Raw genomic sequence first — 20,586 nt, 5'->3', positions numbered from 1 at the left:
CCGCCCTCACTCTGCAAACCCCGCCCGCTCTATACTACGCCCCGCCCCCTGGCGCCGTCGCATCATCCTGCCTGCTCGGCTGGAAAAGCGGCGCTTTGCGGTAGGAGCGGGAGCGCGCGCGCAACGGACGCTGGCTGACGGACGGGGGCGCGCTCTCAGTTTCCCTCGGACGGTGTCCGGCGGTGCCCAAACACCATCCGTTCCCCTCAGAGCGGCGAGGCCTGGGGGGGGGGGGAAGCGAAGCTCTAAAAGGAGGGGCGGAGAGGAGAGAAGTAGTTGCGGCGAGGGCGGCGGCAATGTCCGCGAAGAGCGGCGAGGAGCGCGCGGCGGCGTTGCTGCTGCGGGCGACCGTCTCCGAGGCGCGGGGCCTGCGCCGCCACCGCCGCCACTACTACTACCACCACCTTCCTGCTGCTTCTGCTGCCGCTCCGCTCCTCCTCACTCCTCGCAGCTGGGCTGTGGCCAGGGACTGAGCGCGGGGGGAGGCCGAGGCCGGGCGGGGAAGAAGTGAGCCGGTGCGGAGCTGCCTCGGGGGGCAGCCGAAGCTCCCGCCGCCTGAGCATGGGAATCCTCTTCGCTCGGATATGGAGGCTGTTCAACCACCAAGGTGAGAGAGAAAGGCAGGCTCGGTCTCCGGCTTCTCCCGAGTCCGTGCGGAGCTGCCGCTCGTCGCGTAGCCGAGGGAGGCCGACGGCGGGCGGACGGGCTTCGGGGTGTGAGGCGCCGCTTTTGCCTTCCTGGTGGCGCCCGAGGTCAAGAGAGCGAGGAGTTGTGGGGGCAAAGGGGGAGCCCCGAAGGCACCTGAGGCAGCAGCTTCAGGGGCGTCCCCCCCCCTCCGCAGGGCTGAGCATCTGCTATGGTCACCTTTCCCTTACGTGGGATCAAAGTGCGGGCACAACTCACCCAACAGCTGAATACGCTTGTTCCCTAGCGCGGGGGGGGGGCAAGGCGAAAAAAGGCTGCTTTCTTTCTCTTGGTTCGGGTTGTGAAAAGGAAAGCGGGTGGGGGAAGGAAGCGCGCAGAACTATTTTCCTGTGCGTACGGGAGCCGCTCTCGCTTAAGCGAATGTAGGGAAAAGGGCAATGCTGGGTCTCGCCTCAAAGGGCAGCTGTGGAAGAGGGGAAAAAGATACTGAGAATGCAAGTGAAGTGTTTTGAGCAGTCAAAACGTGCTGTAAAAAATACTAGAATTAGCCGTTGGGTTCAGAGAAATGCAGCAAGGGGAGCGCGTCTGACTGGTATGTGCGGTGAAAGGAAGGTGGGAAGAACGACTTAGCAGCATGTGTTGTAGGAGGGTAATGATTGTTTTTTAAACAGCTGGTGGCATTGACCCTAATGGTGGGAAATTGGGGAGATTAGATTGGGCTTCTAGTGAGAAGCTGCCTTACAGCTGATTGTGTTCTTGTGGTGCGTTTGGTTGAGGGAGGATTAAGTATTGCTCAGAACTGAGAAGTCTGCAGTTAATTTTCTGTTATTGATTGTGCAGTGTTGTACCTACTTATATCTTTCAGTGCTTGCCAAATGCAGAACTCTTTTGAGAACCTCGTTATTGGGTTGTTGTTTTTATTTTTGATTATGTATTTTGTGATTTTATATTTTGATTTTATAATATTAATAATTAATAATAATTTATTATTTATACCCTGCCCATCTGGCTGAGTTTCCCCAGCCACTCTTGTGAACCGCCCTAAGACCTCTGGGTATAGGGCAGTATATAAATACAATAAACAATCATAATACAGTGGTACCTTGGGTTACATACGCTTCAGGTTACATACGCTTCAGGTTACAAACTCCACTAACCCAGAAATAGTGCTTCAGGTTAAGAACTTTGCTTCAGGATAAGAACAGAAATCGGGCTCCAGCGGCACGGCAGCAGCAGGAGGCCCCATTAGCTAAAGTGGTCTTCAGGTTAAGAACAGTTTCAGGTTAAGAACAAACCTCCGGAATGAATTAAGTACTTAACCCGAGGTACCACTGTAATGATAAATACTTGATGAGCTTGTGGAGATTCTCTGGCTGGAAGGAGAGCCTGCAGGGCAAGAGAGGTCCCAAGAAGTAATACTTTCCAGTGGCAAGAGTGAGGGAAGGTAGGCTGCATGCGCACTGTATATTTAACACACATTTCAGCACAAAAAATCCTGGGCACTGTAGTTTACCTTTCACACAGCTACAGTTCCTAGCACCTTCAACAAGTTACAGTTCTCAGAAATCTTTGGGATAAATGTGCTTTAAATATATGATGTGGATGCATTCTTATGTTTTCATTCTTTGTGTTCTGAGAAAGGGGCATGTCACACTGTCTCTTTATAGGTTTTGAGCTCTGCTTTCTGAGCAGGTGACACCTGAAACCATCTCTGAGAGCTGAAGAGTTGGTTGTCTTGTTTCCCCTTCATCAATAATGGAAAATCTGTAAGGGAACTGAGATGATAATAGGCTGTGTGGAGGAGTTAGGCAGCTAAGAGTTCCATTTTACAGTGGTGCCCCGCAAGACGAAATTAATTTGTTAATTTTTCGTCTTGCGAATCACAAAATCCCATAGGAATTGAAAATCAATTAATGCGTTCCTATGGTCAAAAAAAGTCGAAACAAAGCCAAATTTGGTACAACAACAATTTATTAACTGCTCTTTAAAGTCACACATACTGTAAAGAGCAGTTCAAAAATTGAAGGGAAAATAAATTAACTTTATAAACAAAACATGTCTTTGTTTTTAGACAAAGGAAACAAAGCCGCGAGACATTTTCGTCTTGCGAAGCAAGCCCATAGGGAAATTTCATCTTGCGAGGCAAATCGAAAACGGAAAAACCTTTCGTCTAGCGAGTTTTTTGTCTTGCGAGGCATTCGTCTTGCGAGGTACCACTGTACCTGCATACCAGTGCAAAGACAGCACCACAGCTTATACCAAAGCTATAAGGCATACAATGTAAGGGTTTTGTTTAAGCTGTTATGACTTTGACACTTACGGAGCAATTCCCTGTCAGTAGGTATACCTGAGCTGCAAGGACTATATATGTGTACAGTGACAACAAACCTATTTTAAAGTACTAATTAACTATGTCTCTTACCACTGGACAAGGCTATACTTGTTGGTAAGCTCTTTGCTGTTATATGTCTGGTTTGAGTCTCTCTCTCAGAACAGTTGTTTTTCCTTTGACAGACCACTGAATACTACAGCAGTCATAGGGTGGTATGCAACATGGTATTCACCTGTCATTGAAATCAATGCACTGTAGAGGAAAGATACACACTGTTAAACCTCTGCTAGAAATTGAGATATGAAAGCTAGGAGCTAAATGGCAACTTAAACCTAGGTTATGGGTGCAACAACGGAATGTCTAGGCATGCTTTTTAAATAACAATAATACAAAGCTGAAAATGAATGAACTGCAGCTAAAATCTTATGTTCATTTTTCACATGGTCTAGTCCTCATTTGCAAAAAAACCCAAAGCCATGCTTCCCCAGCCCGCCCCCTAATATTCTTAAGAAGGTCTCTTCTTCAGTCATTAGAGAGTGACTGGAAGTAGGGAGGCAGGAAAGGGTCCTCCTTTCCTTCCACTGTGCAGTTTTAATCTGAAATCTTAGGCGCAGTACTGTGTCCAGAGCTCAGATACTGCTTGCACTAATGAAATTTCCTGTTGCAAAATGCTCCCAGAGCAATAGGATTTTTGAACACTGTGTTGAACACATTACTATAATCCAACCTGGACATAGGATTCTTTATTAATCATTCATCTCTGAACATTTTCTTCCTAAGTCTGAAACAAGTTCAGACTATATATATATTTTCAAACATAGGAAGGAAAGTTAGAATTTGCAGTTAAAGAGCTGAATGATTAATAAAGACTCCTGTGTCGCTATATGAGCCATTACTTCCTTGCCTTGGGAGAAAGCTGGTCATTTGAGACAAGTGTAGATACCGTTTCTTGTGGTTGTTAGCACATTTCCTGTAGGTCATACTGTAACTAGTATGATTGCTTTTGAGTGTAACAAAATAGCTAGCTGGTGTGTACTAATTGAACTACAGTTATTGTTCTGTTTACAAAATGCAATATTAAATAGACAGAATTCAACTATGAACTCGGTAAATTAGTGTTAAGATACAGTATAAGTAATTTTCCATTCAACTTTGCTTGTAGGGCTTTGCATTTTTAAGTTTCTTTTCCCAAATTGAGAAGATTAAAGGTGCACGTGAGCTTAGATGTAAAGTATGCAGTGCTTTGACAGTGTGAACATGAAGCATGAGTGCCCCTAAAACTTAAGCATAATATGCCAACCAGGCCAATGTAACCTTAAGTATCAAAGACATGGTAAAAATATTGTCAAGATACCTAGGGTTTTTCCAGGCTTGCTTGCACTTCTCTATTGATGCATGAATGGACATTCTTGCAAAACCTTTGCCCCACTGACCTTATCAGTTCACTATCTTTGTGTGCTGGGGAGATGGAGCTTTCTTGATTGAATCCACCGTGGAATCTGCTGGTGAAGGTCAGGAAATAATATTTAATAATAATGGAGGAGGGGTGGGGAGTGGAGGGCTCCTTTGTGCAGCAGAATGCAAACAACCATTTGATGTTTTCAGGTTTTTCCATAGTTCTTACAAGTACTGTTTGTGAAACTTCAAAGAGCTGTTCCCAACCCCCACCCAATGCTGTATCTTCATATACACAAGATTGGTGATTTCTGGTGTGTGGAAATCAATTTATATGCATGAGGATTGTTCCTTGCTGCACTAGGGTTATTGTATATAAAATGGAGCACTCACTGAAACAACTTTCTGTGCTATGTAGCTCTGTCTAGTCTTAACTGATCTGTCAGAAAGCAGGAGAACTTACTGTGGCCTGATTGGAAAACTCCAAAATTGCTTACTTTACAAAAAGCTGATGTAATTTCAGTGTTGCTTCAAATACAAGGGCCTCTGGCTGCTTTCAAAGAGCTTTTAAAATTAACTGGGGACTAGGGCTTACCATCAAAGATTTTATTTATACTTACATTCTTCAGTTAAATTTGAATATATTTGCACATTATCAAATCCCCAATAAAGATAGTTTTTTGAGGACACCGTTACCACTGCTTGAAAGGAAGGAATATTGAATCTATTCTCTCCCCCTCCCAATATAGTATTTTTTTGCCTTTCAAATAGTGGACTCTTCCATGGCAGGGAACGTTCTCTAAAAGACAGAATGCCTGCTACTGATTCCCCCCTCCCACAACTTGTAGGGGTGTGTGTGTGTTCTCTCAATTCATGTGGCATGAAGCTGAAATACCACAGGCATGGCCAGTTCATCATGCGAATTGAGTATATGCCCTAAAACAGGCTTCCTCAAACTCGGCCCTCCAGATGTTTTGAGACTACAGTTCCTGTCAGATGGCAAAGGTGGTTGCTCATGAGTAACCAGGCAGGTTTTTTTACAGGTTTTATTTAGGTGCAAAACTATTCACAGTTCAGAACCCCAAAGTTCATGTCTGCCTCAATCACTAGCAGAATTCGGGATTGCTTGTTTCCTGGACCTCCCCCAACATAAAAGTCTCGTTACACCCAGCCTTTTCCTTCCCTCTTTGCGCTTTAGACTTCTGCGCAAGGTGGGCGACAGAAGGGGCGTGCTTCCGTCCTGGCCGGGTTGGCCAGGAGCGGTGCTGAGGCTCCCACCAGCATCCTCTGGTCCTTTCACCTCTTCTTCACTGGAGGTGGGGCTTTCCTCATCACCAGAAGAGGAACTGCTTCGCAAGATTTTCGGAGGCTCCCTGTAACACAACTGCCCCTCTGTTTCCTGCCCCTGTTCCGATGGCGGTTCCCTGACAGTTCCCATCATCCCTGACCACTGGTCCTGCTAGCTAGGGATCATGGGAGTTGTAGGCCAAAAACATCTAGAGGGCCGAGTTTGAGGAAGCCTGCCTTAAAACATCTTTTCAGATGCCCAAGTATTTTGTGGTAGATACACGAGCCTCCTTGGCAGATGTTAATATGGAAAGGGCTTTCTGAAGGTAAAAACAGAGAAAAGCAATATCTCAAAAACCAAGACAGCTATAAAAAGTAAGCAAACATTCCTTTAGGCTTAGCCCAGTCCATAATTAAATCAGTTGCAAAAAATTTTAATCTAATTCTTTTGTTGATTTAGCTACTGATTAAATCATGCAACCTTACTAGAAACCTTAGATTGCCAAAAGAAATAAATAACTCACTCTAGTTGCTAATCAATTAGTTTAGGCACTTAAGACCCCCCCTCCTTCTTTGCCATGCTGCAGATCTTTTGTTCCAAGTGCCTCCTCATCATTCATCCTGCCAGCAATACAATATAATTCTCAAACTTCAGTATAGATACTAATGTTTTGGTGGGAGTCAGGAGAGTTGCCTTTGATTTTTTAAACAATATTGTGCTGTTGTGCAGTAGAGTTTAATATTCCTTATTGCTAGAAACATTCTGCAAAACTCGACACTATTGATTTAGAAATATTTAGCTTGTCCTTCTATAACATTTTCTCCCATTTTCCCCACTTCCCTTAAGTGCATCAGTGTGGTGTATTTTATGTTGAAGTAAACACTGGCCTGGTTTGCATATATTTAAACCACAGTCCCTTAAAAATTTCACCAATTTCCACTAAAGCCCTCATGTCCTATCTGGTGGCTTGCCTCTACTGCATGTTAAACAAAAATGCTTGGCATTACTCTTTTGAAAGCAGGAAGAAGAAACTTTGAAATCCTGCCTGGTGCAGAACAAGTCCTTTAGCAAGTATGGGAAGCTTATTATTTGTTTTTGTATGATAAATAAAGTAGTCCTTCTGAAAAGGAACTTGGCACACAATGATTATCTTATTATTTATTTACTGAAGCCCTGCCTTTCCAGCTTTAAGATCTACAAGGTGCCTGAACAACAAAACAATTACAAACATTGTGGTGGTATACATAGAGATATGTGGCATGAAGCTTCCCGTAACTTGTATAGGTTGTTGAATACTGCATGAGAGACCAGGGGTGCCAACTCGAATAAAATATTGCGGGGGCCCAGGTAAGCCCCGCCCTGCATAATCAATCATATGATGCAGTGCACGCACACCATTTGAATGGGAATGCCAGTCAACTTTGTGGGGGCCCAGCCCCCTCAAATATTTTATTGTGGAGGCTGAAGCCCCCACAGCCCTTAGGAGGTGGCGCCTATGTGAGAGACTTAATATAGTATGAAAGACTGATACCAGTATACTGTAAGGCCCTGCTTGAGAGGGAGAAGGGGAGGAAGTAGCCATGTTATTTCTTGTATGGCACTGTATTACCAGGTAGAGGTGAGTGAGTGAGCTGGTTGTATATTTACATTTAATGTTGCCAGGGTGTTTTTTTTAATCCCAGATGTATGCTTAATGACAAGTGGTTGGTTGGGGATTAGCTGTGTTATGGTTATGGTTGGTAAGAATGGTTGAGAGTATGTGAGAGGGTGCTCAGGGAGATGTTACTGTGGGAGATATTGGGGGGGGGGGTAACTCACTTACCTTGTTTAGCTGCTAATGATGCTTTAATATGTGGAATTGTATTACATTTTTGTATTGGTATTTGTCCTTGTGTTTTTTATGTTTGAGATAATGGACCAGAGACAGCTAACAGGTCCCACTAGTGGAAGTCTGCACAAAGATTTCTGCTAGAGCAGAAGGGCTTAATCCTATCTCCTCCTCCTACACTCATCCCAATTGGTTCTGGACAGGTGGGAGAACCCCCAGAACTCGGGGGGGGGGGGAGAAGTGGGGAAATCACTTCACCAGGCAAGCGGAAATGCTTGCACAAATGGGAGAGATCTCCTAAGCGCTATGTTGAATTCCTCCCAATATTTTGCTTTCTTGTTTGCATGCTGCCTTTAAATGAAGGTGTTTTTTGAGTTTCATTCACAATGTTTTATTTTGATCTTTTATAATGTTATACTTAATGTTTAAAGATAAACTGTAGATAACTTGGATTTCCTTTGGAAATGTGTGATGCAATATAGAAATATTTAGATAAATAACTAGCTCCTCATTTGCTCTCTTTTTTTCCCTCCCTCCAGAGCACAAAGTGATCATTGTTGGCCTTGATAATGCAGGAAAAACAACCATTCTTTATCAGTTGTAAGTATGAAGTCATATGAACAGGTGACTAAAACTGCTTTTCCAGATCAGGATGCTGAACTAGGCAAACTTTGCTTGTTACCTGCCAGTAGTCAGCCAAATTCCACAGCACCTGACATCCAAACGCAATGCACTCTCAGGAAATTGTTAGACATTGTAACAAATTGTAAGATATCAGTTATTTCCATTGATTCCTGTGGGGGAATTTCTAATGCCTTCCTGATCCCAAATGACAAGAAACCTGAGAAAACCCTCTGAAACTACACCTTTGAAACTTTAATACCACATATGTAATATTGAGGTAGGGGGGATACTTGAGATTACCATTATAATGGTATTGTGTAGGCATCATTCAGAGCCAGATTTCGTGATTTGGAGAATGCTGTGTGGTACAGCTCTCACTGGCCCATATCACTTCAGTTTATAGGTGTGGCATTGCATACCTGAATGCTCCTACATTTAGAAGAGAATTGCATGCCCTGCATCAAAGGCATGTCAAGAAGGCAATGATAGAATCTTTATCTCCAACACATTTTCTGAGAGAAAAGCTATGCAATTAGGCAGTTTTGGTTCTGGCACTGGTTAAAGGAATAGGGAATCGAAAGAAAATCTTGTTAGAAAGACAGTGCATATTTTAAATGATATAAATCTTTCCTTCTGCCTACCCAGGAATCTCAGTTTGGATTTAGGCATGAAACAGGTCTAGGCAACAGTCAGGTTTTGTTTTTTTTAAAATGGGTATCGGATATTGCTGCTTTGTGCCAGAGCCCTAGCTGTACACTGATAACCTTCAGCACCTAGCAGAGACTAATTCAGTCTGCAACTTCCATCTTGTAACTGAGTCTAAATGCAGCTTCCATGCCACAGCATCCAGCCTACTTCTTGTACTTCTGTACATCCTCTCCCACCTGGCCCATAACCTGTTTTTGTTCTAATATCTCACACCATGAAGTATTTTAGGGAACTTGAAAGCTTGCTAATTATTTTGTGAAAATTAGTAGGTTCCAATATAAATATTGACAAACTCCGGATTTTGGAGTTCTAAATTGCATGGTATTTCATGCTACCTTGAATGTCTCCAAAAAGCAGCTATACTGAGGTTCTGGAGATATGCCAACCTCTTAAATTTAGTTGCTGAATCAAGTGAAAACTCTTAAATTAGTTAAGTGTCTTATTGAAATTAAATTCCTAAAAGGTTTTCTCCTAAAAGTAATAACAGTTTTGCTTGGAATTGTGAACAACATTGTCTTCTGCCAAGTTAAGTGTGATAGCCATATTTTCTTCTTCTGACCTTGTAACGTGGTAACTGTTTACTGATACACTGAGTCTGTAGTTTAGACAGTCCAAATATGCTTAATGCAAATATGATCCACATTTTCTTGAAGCTGCACCCACATGAGCAGTTTGACATGTGACTCAGTGCACCCTGGACATAGCTGCAACATACCAGAGTTGTGTTTGCAGTTTACACTGGCAGTTTGATAAAAATGCTGCTTGGGGGTATTATGTTGTCTGTACCTAGGATATGCTATGTCACATTTTGATCTCAAAGCAACTACAAGCATAACTGCAGCTGAATGCAGCTCAGACTGCAGAACAGAAAGAAATCTAGACCAAGGAGACCGAGGCAGAACATACATCATTCTTACATTTTCTTCTCCTTCCTTTGCAGTTCTATGAATGAAGTAGTGCATACCTCTCCAACCATTGGAAGCAATGTAGAGGAGATTGTTGTTAATAATACACGTTTTCTTATGTGGGATATTGGAGGCCAAGAATCACTTCGATCTTCATGGAACACATACTATACAAACACTGAAGTAAGAATTTGTATAATATAATGCAGCTGGGGATAATTTCATGCAGACCTTTAAAGCAGAATTCAGCCAAAATTACTGGTAATGCTTTGTCTTCTTGAGATCAACGAGGAGAGTAAAGGGTTTGCATTGGCAGTATCATGCCCTTAGTTATTAAGGGCAAATATATATATAGAGAGAGGGGGGGGGGCTGTAGAGATTATTCAGACCAAAAAGAAAAAGCATGGACTATTTTGCAGTAATATGCTTTAACTATGCATAATGAGGATACCTCAACAATTTTTATAACAAAGCTTTTCGGGGGCGAGGGTGACCTTAATCTTTCTGTACTTTGGGGTGGGCTTAGGATGTATGTGAAGAGTCTTTGTTTAGTAATCACTTTTAGTTTGCAGTTACTGATTTTAATGTTACATTTGTTTGAATTATATTACATCAAATTTTTTTATATGACGTGAGTCGTTTTGAGACATTTTTGTGAAATGACTACTAAATTAAATAACGATAACTCTTCTTTTTCTTTTAGTTTGTGATAGTTGTTGTGGATAGCACAGACAGAGAGAGAATTTCTGTAACTAAAGAAGAACTCTATAAAATGTTAGCACACGAGGTGAGTATGTGCTGGGAATTTTTTATCTAGCTTAAAAAATGCTGCAATAAGTCCCTGTCTTAATGCTAAAGTTCTGTTTCTGACTTCCATTTAGGTAATTATTTCAAGATGGTTCATTTTCTTATAGCTGAGAAGCTATTAGATTTGATACAAATCTCTGGGGCTGTCACCTCTTCTTCAGACTTTTAAGAGGCCCCCAAAAGATTTTCACATTTATAGTCGCCATACTGCCTTTTGTGTGAAGCTGACATCATTGTTAAAAGTCCTGTGTTGTTTGAGAACAGCTGCTATTGGCCTCAAAACCCTTTCAAAAATAAAACAAAAACCTTAGTAGCTGTCAAGTAGTCAGAACGGCACCACTATAGGCTGCCTTCATTCTCCCTTTACATACTGAAAGGCTATGTTTCTAGCACACTTTTAAATTTAGATCTTTTACATTTGAGAACCTCATGCCTGGGGGCTGAATGTAGCCCTCTAACATCAGAAATAGGTGTATGGGATATTAATGGCATTGACATGAATGATAAAACAAGTGGCACAGTAAAAGGTAAAGGTACCCCTGCCCGTACGGGCCAGTCATGACAGACTCTAGGGTTGTGCGCCCATCTCACTCAAGAGGCCGGGGGCCAGCGCTGTCCGGAGACACTTCCGGGTCACGTGGCCAGCGTGACAAGCTGCATCTGGCGAGCCAGCGCAACACATGGAAACACCGTTTACCTTCCCGCCAGTAAGCGGTCCCTATTTATCTACTTGCACCCGGGGGTGCTTTCGAACTGCTAGGTTGGCAGGCGCTGGGACCGAGCAGCGGGAGCGCACCCCGCCGCGGGGATTCGAACCGCCGACCTTTCGATCGGCAAGCCCTAGGCGCTGAGGCTTTTACCCACAGCGCCACCCGCTCCAGCTTTTACTCCATTCTGTGTTGGAAGGGAGAAAATTTTTGTAAAGTTACGCTTGTGACTTTTAACACTAAAAAAAGGGATCAATGAACACTGCTGGTGATAAAAAAGTCCACTTTAACTTAATTTCTGTGTCTTTACTAAAAATAAAGTAGGTTCATAGGACTGAGAAAACAAACTTACATAGGGGAAATCCGTACAGTGGTACCTCTGTATAAGTCCACCCCGTCCAGCGTCCATTTCGGCGGATGTCTGCGGCAAACCCAGAAGTACCGGAACAGGTTACTTCCGGGTTTGCTGCTCGTGCATGCGCAGAAGCGCAAACCGCTCCGCATGCAGAGTTATGCTTTGTCGAGCATCCTTTTCATTGAGCGTCTGGAGCTCTGGAATAGATCCTGGGCTCAAAACAAGGTACCACTGTACACCTGTTTTTGCTCATTCTAGCAGCTTCCTCATTGTTTCTAGTGTGGTGTAGTGGTTAAGAGCAGTAGTCTTGTAATGTGGGGAACCGGGTTCGCGTCTCCGCTCCTCCACATGAAGCTGCTGGGTGACCTTGGGCCAGTCACGCTTCTCTGAAGTCTCTCAGCCCCACTCATCTCACAGAGTGTTTGTTGTGGGGGAGGAAGGGAAGGGAGAATGTTGGCCGCTTTGAGACTCCTTAAAGGGAGTGAAAGGCAGGATATCAAATCCAAACTCTCCTCCTCCTCCTCCTTCTTCTTCTAACCTTCAAAAGCTGGTGCCTGTGATGGCAATGATAGGCCAGCTTCCTAATCATGCCCCAGCATTTAAGGCTATAGTGCTTGCAAGCAAGAACTCTTGGTTGTTGCCGTGTTTCTTCACATCTAGCTCCTCCTGGGAACATAGGCAGGGAGTGGAGAAACATAGTGGCAGTCAGATCTCTTGCTCTGTTGACCTTGGTTTTAGTTTTTAATGTACTGGAGGTGAACAGAAAGCCTGTCACAGATGGTGTCATCAAAATGTGGGATTTGGGGTGGGGTGGTGGTGGTAAATAAGCCAGTGTTCTGGTAAGTATGCCCTGAAACTATACAGATCAGTTTGGGATCTACCCTACCCCAGCCAAATACTGTACTGCAGTTTCAGGGAACCTCAAAGCTTTCTCCAAAACAGTGAACCTAGTTCCTTCTAGGCACAATGGAAGCTTATTCTTCTCTAAGATGGAGTTAGCAGTTCCCCCTTTCTTAGAATTGCTGGAAGGTCACCTTTATTTGGGTTGGCCTCTACACCATTAGGTTGCATGGGACCACCATAGTGTGGCTTTACATTAAAAAAAGTGTGCAATACTTTATCGTGCTAGTTTATCATGTTGAATAATGGGGAAACAAATTGGAGACATTTTCTTTTCTTTCCTCTCTAGGACTTGAAAAAAGCAGGTTTGCTCATCTTTGCTAACAAACAGGATGTTAAAGACTGCATGACAGTAGCTGAAATTTCTCAGTTTCTGAAGCTAACCTCAATTAAAGATCACCAGTGGCACATCCAGGCATGCTGTGCTCTTACTGGCGAAGGGTAAGAAGTCTTTGGTTCATCGATACTTTTCTGAACAGATCTGGTACATTCAACTAATCAAGGGCAATACTTAGTAAACCAGTTAGGTAAATTTATTCCCACTGTCTCCATTTCATAACATTTCACCAGTTAATACTTTCCTTTTACAGAACTAAAAAGTAAGGAATCTACCCAAATATATTTTATTCATATATTATTATCATATATCATATATTCACCTTTCCATGGTTTTTCTATTTGTATAGGTAGGAAGTAAAGTCTTGAAGAATTCGTCCTTAAAGCATAATGAACTGTTGAGGGGAGAGGTAAATGATGGGAAATATGAAGCAAAGGGGAGTTAGCCTTTATGGCTCCCTTGTTTTTAGCAGTTGTGTAGATGGAAGAATTCTGGGCTCACCAAAATTCTATCTTTTATGTAACTGTTAAGGATACAATGGAAAACCAGTAAATGATAGCTTTTGGTGGAATATAAAAAAAGAGCTTTTGTAATTCGTTAAAAGCACATACAATAGTAGGGAAAACAGGTGTTTCAGTTAGATGAAGTATCTCTTCTTTGCACTTGTGTGTACCAATGGATAAACAAATGGAACTGGCATCAATTAACAACACTCCATATATTTTAATTGTAGTAATAATTTAGCCTTCCAAAGGATAATGCAAAAGTTTCTAGCCCTTGAAGCATTTCACTAGCCCAACTGTCCACAAACCCATGTACAGGCAGCAACCATTTTGTGTATGTCCAAATTAAGCATGACGGTCTTTTGGACCCAGAAGAGGACAGAATGGGGGCAGAGCAGGGCAAAATGGTTACCACCTATATTGATAATCCTTTTATGTCCATGGACAAAATTTTAAAAACAGTTCGTTTTTTAAAAAAGTCTTCGCCAGTTACTAGTTGATAAATCATTGCAACAATCTTTCATGGTACAACAAGCTTATTGTTATTCCCATATTGCAGTTAATATTTTGGTGCTGGCTGACAGTGGCTTTTGAAGCTACCTATTAAGGTGATATATGAATGGCCAGAGGTTGACGTTTCTCATACATAGATTATGTATGTATATATAAACAAGGAAGTAACCACTTTTTCTGAATTTAAATGTTTCATTTGCAGATTGTGCCAAGGACTGGAATGGATGATGTCAAGACTTAAGATCAGATGATTTTTATTCTGCACAGACATTGTACCAAAAAAAGTGCTGGACGTTTGGTCATCTTGACAGCTGTGAATTAATGGCTTATGTGTATTTATAAAATCAAAACTTCATTTGCTACTTTATTTGCTACTTAACACACTAAAGCCACCTCCGACGGAAAGAAAATATTTTGAAGTTCAAACTTGGCTTTCCAGATGCTTCCTCTGGGTGGAGTTCAAATACTACAGCTGACCTTAACTTTAAAGTGAAATCACTTGAAACTGTTTAATAAATAATGTGTGGATTGAGAAAGAAAAGGAGGAATTTTAACTTTTACATTTTATTATTCCAGTCTAATTCATCCAGTTGAAAATGTTGACTTTATTATTCCAGCAAATCAGAAAAGAAAATCAGTGGCACAGGTATTGACTTCCAGTATTGAAACTTACTCGGCTGTGTTTCAGAAAGTGCAATTTCCCCCCCCCCCCTTCTATGTGTACTGTACACTTTGTATACTTATACCTCATGTTAAGGTTGATTGAAATCGGTACAGAAACAGCAAATAGCACTGACTCTTTTCAGCATTCTTGATGCTGAGATCCACAACAGTATGTGGATGTCGGGCTTTTTAGTCCAGTTGGACTCCATAAGAGCAGGCTGTTTGGAATTGAAAGTACTCTTAATCTGTTTTTTAATTGGACTGTGAAAAATAGTACTAAAAGGGTTACTGCTGACACATCATTTGTATTTTGTCATATTCTGTATGCTATTCTCACGCCACAGGGGATGGTAAAATTATTTAAGATTGTTTTATATACATTTTGCACCTAAAAATGACCATAAAAAGAAACATGACGTGATCTATTATTGATAAGGTTTTATATGGCTTAATATTGGCATCTAGCTGTACTAAACAATAAAATAAAATTGAAAAAGGTTGAAGGAAGTTTAAAAGTTGACATGTTTATGAAGTTGGCTGAGAAAATAGCTTGGAATATGCAGTATAGTTTAAAAACATACTTATACCTATGGTTTTTTTATTGGGCCACCCCCATTTGAAGCATCTCTCAGGTGAAGTATATTTGTTATAACTGATAGTGGGACATTTAGTTTGATCCAGACTGAGTTGCATTTAAGTCTCGTTGATGATTTCAGTGGGAGCAAAGTCATGACTATAAATTGTTTAGTTAACTACATCTGGGCCAAGTCAATTATTACTTTATAGGAGGCAGAGATTAAAATCCAGATAGCTATGTTGGTAGCAAACCGCTATCCTGTATAGCAAACTGCTTTTGAAATTCTCTAGGAATATCTGAAGTATTTTGCTATATTGATTGGAGTGGGATGGCCCTTAAAGAAACAGAAGTCTAAGCGCAGTGCATTCTACTTATGAAGCACTTCTCTGGCTTGTGGAAAGAATCCTGTAATCCATACAAACTACAATTGACAGCTTTACCTGACTCTGTTGCAAAACTCCCAGGGTATTGAGCAGTGTGAATAAATTGTTATTTTCCTTCTTAATCCATGTGCAGCCAACATTGTAAAGGTTGATGGTGGTGGGGACAGTAATTTGAAGAGGTGCCATATAATGTAGGGAAAAAAATACTGCTTCTGTTTAAAAGGATGGTAATTCTTCTGAAAGATTTGAAGTATGATTTCAGTGTTCTGAACACTGTGCCTATTCTTTTTTATCAGGCTTTTGTGTTATTTAGAAGCAAATATATAGCTAGCACCTGATAAACTGGAAAACCTTTTTCTTCCTTTTTTTAAAATACCGTTAAGTACAATTTGCTCCTAAAAGACAAAATTGGGTCAAATTTCCTCGAAATTACTACTCTTAGCTCTTGGAATCTGATGGATGAATAAACTAGGTTTGTATGCTGTGGGTTGGCTGGTTTCTAAAAATGCTTTTTACAATTAAATTCTTACAAAACACACACACAGTATCAGTGCCATTAAGCGGGTGGTGCATCAGTGTTTTACAAGAGGAGCAATTGCATTCTATTGTTGTCGTTTAGTCGTGTCCGACTCTTTGTTACCCCATGGACCAGAGCACGCAAAAAGATACTTAGTTGAATTAAGGACCATGTGATAGCCCAGTGGAATCGTTTACTTTTCTTTGAACATTTTTAACCCCCGCCCCCAAATGCCCTGTCACATGTCAAAAGCAGTTAACAATGAGATGAAAGACGCAGCTGCTTGAAGGAGAAAAGTCTGAAGCCCCTTGGGGCTAGATGCATGGTTCTCAGAATCCTAGCCAAGACATTTTATTTTATCTGCAAATGCATGATTGGAACATATTTAAAATTCTTTGTTTTAGCAAGACTGTCCTTTGCAAGACTTAACTAAAATGCATTAACATCGGGAATATATCCATGTTACCAAATTAAATTTACATATTAAGTACCCCATATTTCTATGATCACAATATCTGTATGAGAGTAATGTGTTTCCTGAACAATATAAGCTTTCCCTCTTGTTAATATAGCTTCTGCCGTGTGTGTTTTTTTAAGTTTGAGAATTGATTCCTTTACTAGCAGAGCAAACACATTAAATGAAAAGGAAGGTTGCAGGGCAACTTTTAGGAAAGTCTTAGTGCGTACCAAAGTCTCCAGGGAAGCAAAACACTTAGAAACACATTGGCAGTACCTATCTTAGATTGGTTGGCTGACCCTCAGCGTTAACAACGTACAGGAAAAGCTTTTCGCACAACTTGTAAGTATTTCATGGATTGGCATTAGCAGCAGTGGGTAGATACCTTGCCTCCTGCAAGTCAGACACCCTGGGAGGGCTTAGGAAAGAGCTTAACATAGAGCCCTCACTTAGTCACTCTTATTTTGGGATAAGGGTATGAAGTTACCCATCAATTCTTTGTGGTTATATGTGAAGCAGAAGCCCATTTTCATGTTTGTGTATATTTTTGTCCAAAATAAGCTTTCTAGAGGAAAACAACAACACCTATGTATGTGCATGAATTTAAAACTGAAATTACTGCTATTGCCCGGGAACTTAGCTGGAGAGCTCTGGATGGCATTCTGTCTTTATAAGTCAAGTTACCCATAACACTAACACCAATGGATTAAGGGCTGCTTAGCACACACAACATTTTCTATTAGTGTGCAAGAAAAAGTGTACACCATTTTGTGAGTGTGTCTGTGATTGCCAAGATCAAGTGTAAAAGTTATATGGTCCTACCTGCTGTTCTATTTTGCAGAGTGAAAAGATAGCATGCCCTGTGATTTTTGCAGAGCATGTGATTGAGGTGGACCATAGGTATTTCCTTAATGGACAGCTTGAGTACTCTTTGTCTGATGCTACCTTGGAATGTACCCAGGTTTATGTCAACCAGTAGAGTCATAGGGGCATACAACTGGATTGAAGAATATATCCAAGGTAAGCGGAAAAAGCAGTTTATAGATTTTGGCTGGTGGTAGAACTGGTTTTTGGCATTTAGTTTAATACTTTTAATTTTTTTTACTAGCCCTGCCAGCATGCTTCCTTCTGTGCCTATGTATTGCCTACTCAGTGTGTACATTTGTAAATAAACAGATCATTACAAAGGCATTGTAAGACTGCTGCTCTCTTATCCTGTAAAACTAGTCAGCACAATTTGTGACACTAATCAAATGTAGTTCACCAGTCCATATTGTGACCTTCATTGTCAAGCACTCAAGGGGCAGTAATATGTGGCTTGTTTTAGTAGGTCATGTTAGTTTCCTTAGGTGAAGGAAATATGAAGCAATATACATAAGAATATGTAGACAAAATTTTAGATGTTTTGGGGGTGTAACACCTCCTTTCTGACTGGTTCAATCTATTTTTAGATGATGAATCTTGAAATTACTAAATGCTGCTTCAAAAGTAGTTTGCAATGCTTGTGATAGGGAGGAAAAGATTTTGTGCCCTAACATAGTTCAACAAATGAATTTTCACCTGTCTTGAAATAGGTGATTTTAAAAACAATAGCATCGTTAAGCTGCATTAATCAGATGGACTGAATTTTGAGAGTGGAAAAACAGCTCAGTGGTAAAGCAAATACTTTGCAAGTATAAGGTTTTATATTTATTCCATATCACCTCAGTCTTAATTGGTAGGACTAGACAAGACCTCTGAAATCCAGTTCACGATGGGCCAGCATTTGCCTAGATGGATGAGTTAAATTATCTGAATCTGAATTTCCTGCTTATTTCCTATTTTGTTTACTCTGCTTAGTTGAAAGAATATAATCTAGGCGAGCAATGACTATAAACTGTTCCCTTTCTTAAAAGTATCTTACCATTGATCTGTGCAGCAGTCTTTCATAGGAGGTGTTGATTAGATTTGCATCTGCTGATCTTTACACAAAGTATTAGGAGCTCAAGATGCATATTTGAGATAAGACTGGTACCAGGGTCAAGAAAAGTTCATAATGTTTAGCTTTTCATGTTAAGGTTTACTCATGCCATGGCCTACAGTAATAAACCACAGAAAAAGTTCTGATTGACACACACCTATTAATGTGTATGTTGTCCGTTTTCAGAACCCACATGTTCTCAGCATTTCTGCCCTCTTAATTGACTTATTCTCATTATCTCTTGAACCTCTTGTTTGTCCATATTGAATCAATATCTTTGTTCACCAAAACCACTCTGAACTGGCTTCATGCCCTGAATATAATGCTGTCTGCAAAGTATAACAAGACTTGTGTTTCATTGACAGTTTTATTAAACTGATCTTTCCAAAGAAAAAGTCTTTGTCAATTATGAGTTTTTATACTACCAAAAGCTGGTGAAGAGGAGCTTGCAGGAGAAACCAAAAGTTGATGTCTAAAATGATAGTGGTCTCAATTTAGCCTGTTTCCAAGCTATCAGGTTTAGCTCATTTTGGGAGAAATTGGTTCACATTGTGGGGCAGCGCGTTCTTGCCAGCTCTACTAAGTCATTGGACTCTTCTGGCAATTAGAATGAAACTCCCTAGTAAATGTGGGATGAGCTCACGAGATAAAACGAATCTGCTGTGTAATGGGGACTGTAGCAGCTGCCTTGTTGTTGTTGACGCTGCTAAACAATTTTGAGTATTGGAAACCTTTTGTGACAACTACAGCAGCTGTTTCGGCTCGCACGGTGAGTGACACTTTTGCTATAAATAAGAATCATTTGATTGTATAATAGGCAGAGCAAGAGGGAAAGCGGAGCTAAAGTCACATTTTATTGGGTATATTGTTTCAGAATCTTCAGATTATTCAAAGATTACTCAAAACAAGCAAAATATTGTTGCATCCTGGGAAAACTTAATCTGTGGACAGATACGGCTCCGGGCCTTTATGCACAAGAGAAGCAGACAGCTTTACAAGTTGGTTGTTTCTTCTTTAACCTCTGGGGACGTGTAATATTTCTTGCTCAATGGTAAATGTGGAGTCAATGCTTCATGTAGAAAATTAGATGAACCTCATTTTGGCTGTTGTGTGATATTTTCTCCCAGAGATAACTCAATTTACCTAATGCATAAAAGTTAGAGAGGGTTGCAGAGCCCCTCAGATTGGCAGACAACAATTGGGAGTGGATGAAAACAGCCTTAGTTCTGAGGTTTCTGTTGTGGTCTCAAGTACAACATTGGTACTGTTGCTTTTTTGAATGCTTCCTTCCAGTATTAGGGAAATAGCTATGGAAAGCTTAATGAGACTACATTATAACTGCTATTACATATTCTATGAAATTATGAGATCCTCCACCAAAAAGAGGCTCAAGGCATATGACTGCAAGCAAGAAAGGGGCTCACCCTGATTGAAGCCTGCTAAGTTGGATTGTTTCTTCCCATATAATGAATTCAATTGCTGTACAGCCTCCTTTGTTCAGTCCTGGTGCTTGACTTAAGAAGAAATTATTACAAAGAGATGGAAACGCAAAATATTTTCAGATGTGCACACCATGCACTGCAAGAGAAGGAAAGCATGCCCATACAGCCTTCAAGGAATTGCCAAAAATGAAACAGAAAAACGACCCTGCCAAAAAAAGGATTGATAAAGCAATGGAGTGGTATGGAAAAGAAATAGATTTGCCGGCCGCTTGCCACTTTAAAGAAGACTTAATTGGAGACTACGTATTTCCAATGAATCAAGGGAAGATACTAATAAGATCACAAAGTGCAGTAAGGTAAAGTGTTGCTTGCCGCTCAATGCATCACACTATCCATTGGGGACCTGTGACACTTTTGCAACTGCACAGTGCATAGCAATCGCACAAGCAATGAATATGCAGTCACAGCTGCAGTTAAGGCACATGGCTGTCTCTAGGGGGGACCCCTCCAGACTGGCAGTCCAGGGTCTAGTATTACCTGGCTGTGCCACGGTGTATAAGAACTACACTTGGGAAATGAGTTTGTTTTTAGCAGAAGAGGTGATAAACTGCCTCATTCTTTTGCAATAGGAGTTATGCAGAGAAGTTGACTTGTTTTTGTTAACTCATGAATTTCCTTTACAATAATAAACAGTGCAGGATTAAACCCTGTGGAGGTCCCCAGGCAGTCAGAATCTGCCC

General features: G+C 41.2%; 1 protein-coding gene and 1 long non-coding RNA gene across 2 annotated transcripts; both read left to right on the top strand.

Moving 5' to 3' along the window:
• Positions 1–368: 368 nt before the first annotated feature.
• Positions 369–17,635, top strand: ARL5A (ARF like GTPase 5A). The gene is made up of 6 exons (XM_081187839.1): positions 369–607; positions 8,028–8,088; positions 9,761–9,908; positions 10,429–10,512; positions 12,784–12,935; positions 14,050–17,635. The coding sequence occupies exons 1-6, from the start codon at positions 562–564 to the stop codon at positions 14,096–14,098; spliced, it is 540 nt and encodes a 179-aa protein (XP_081043965.1). The 5' UTR covers positions 369–561; the 3' UTR covers positions 14,099–17,635.
• Positions 1,894–4,973, top strand: LOC308583712. The gene is made up of 3 exons (XR_014006368.1): positions 1,894–2,463; positions 2,856–4,488; positions 4,583–4,973. It is a non-coding gene; the product is annotated as an uncharacterized lncRNA (long non-coding RNA).
• Positions 17,636–20,586: the final 2,951 nt, after the last annotated feature.

The sequence above is a fragment of the Podarcis bocagei genome, assembly GCF_964188305.1.
Source record: "Podarcis bocagei genome assembly, chromosome: 1".
Taxonomy (NCBI): Eukaryota; Metazoa; Chordata; class Lepidosauria; order Squamata; family Lacertidae; genus Podarcis; species Podarcis bocagei.
Note: the sequence above shows the minus strand (reverse complement) of the source record. Positions and strands in the feature narration are given on the sequence as shown.

Bases quoted from the DNA above. Each gene is read 5' to 3' on its own strand.
- ARL5A (XM_081187839.1), top strand. From the start codon at position 562: ATGGGAATCCTCTTCGCTCGGATATGGAGGCTGTTCAACCACCAAG. The intron at 608-8,027 runs GTGAGAGAGAAA...CCCTCCCTCCAG, and splicing joins GAGGCTGTTCAACCACCAAG to AGCACAAAGTGATCATTGTT. The intron at 10,513-12,783 runs GTGAGTATGTGC...TTTCCTCTCTAG, and splicing joins ATAAAATGTTAGCACACGAG to GACTTGAAAAAAGCAGGTTT.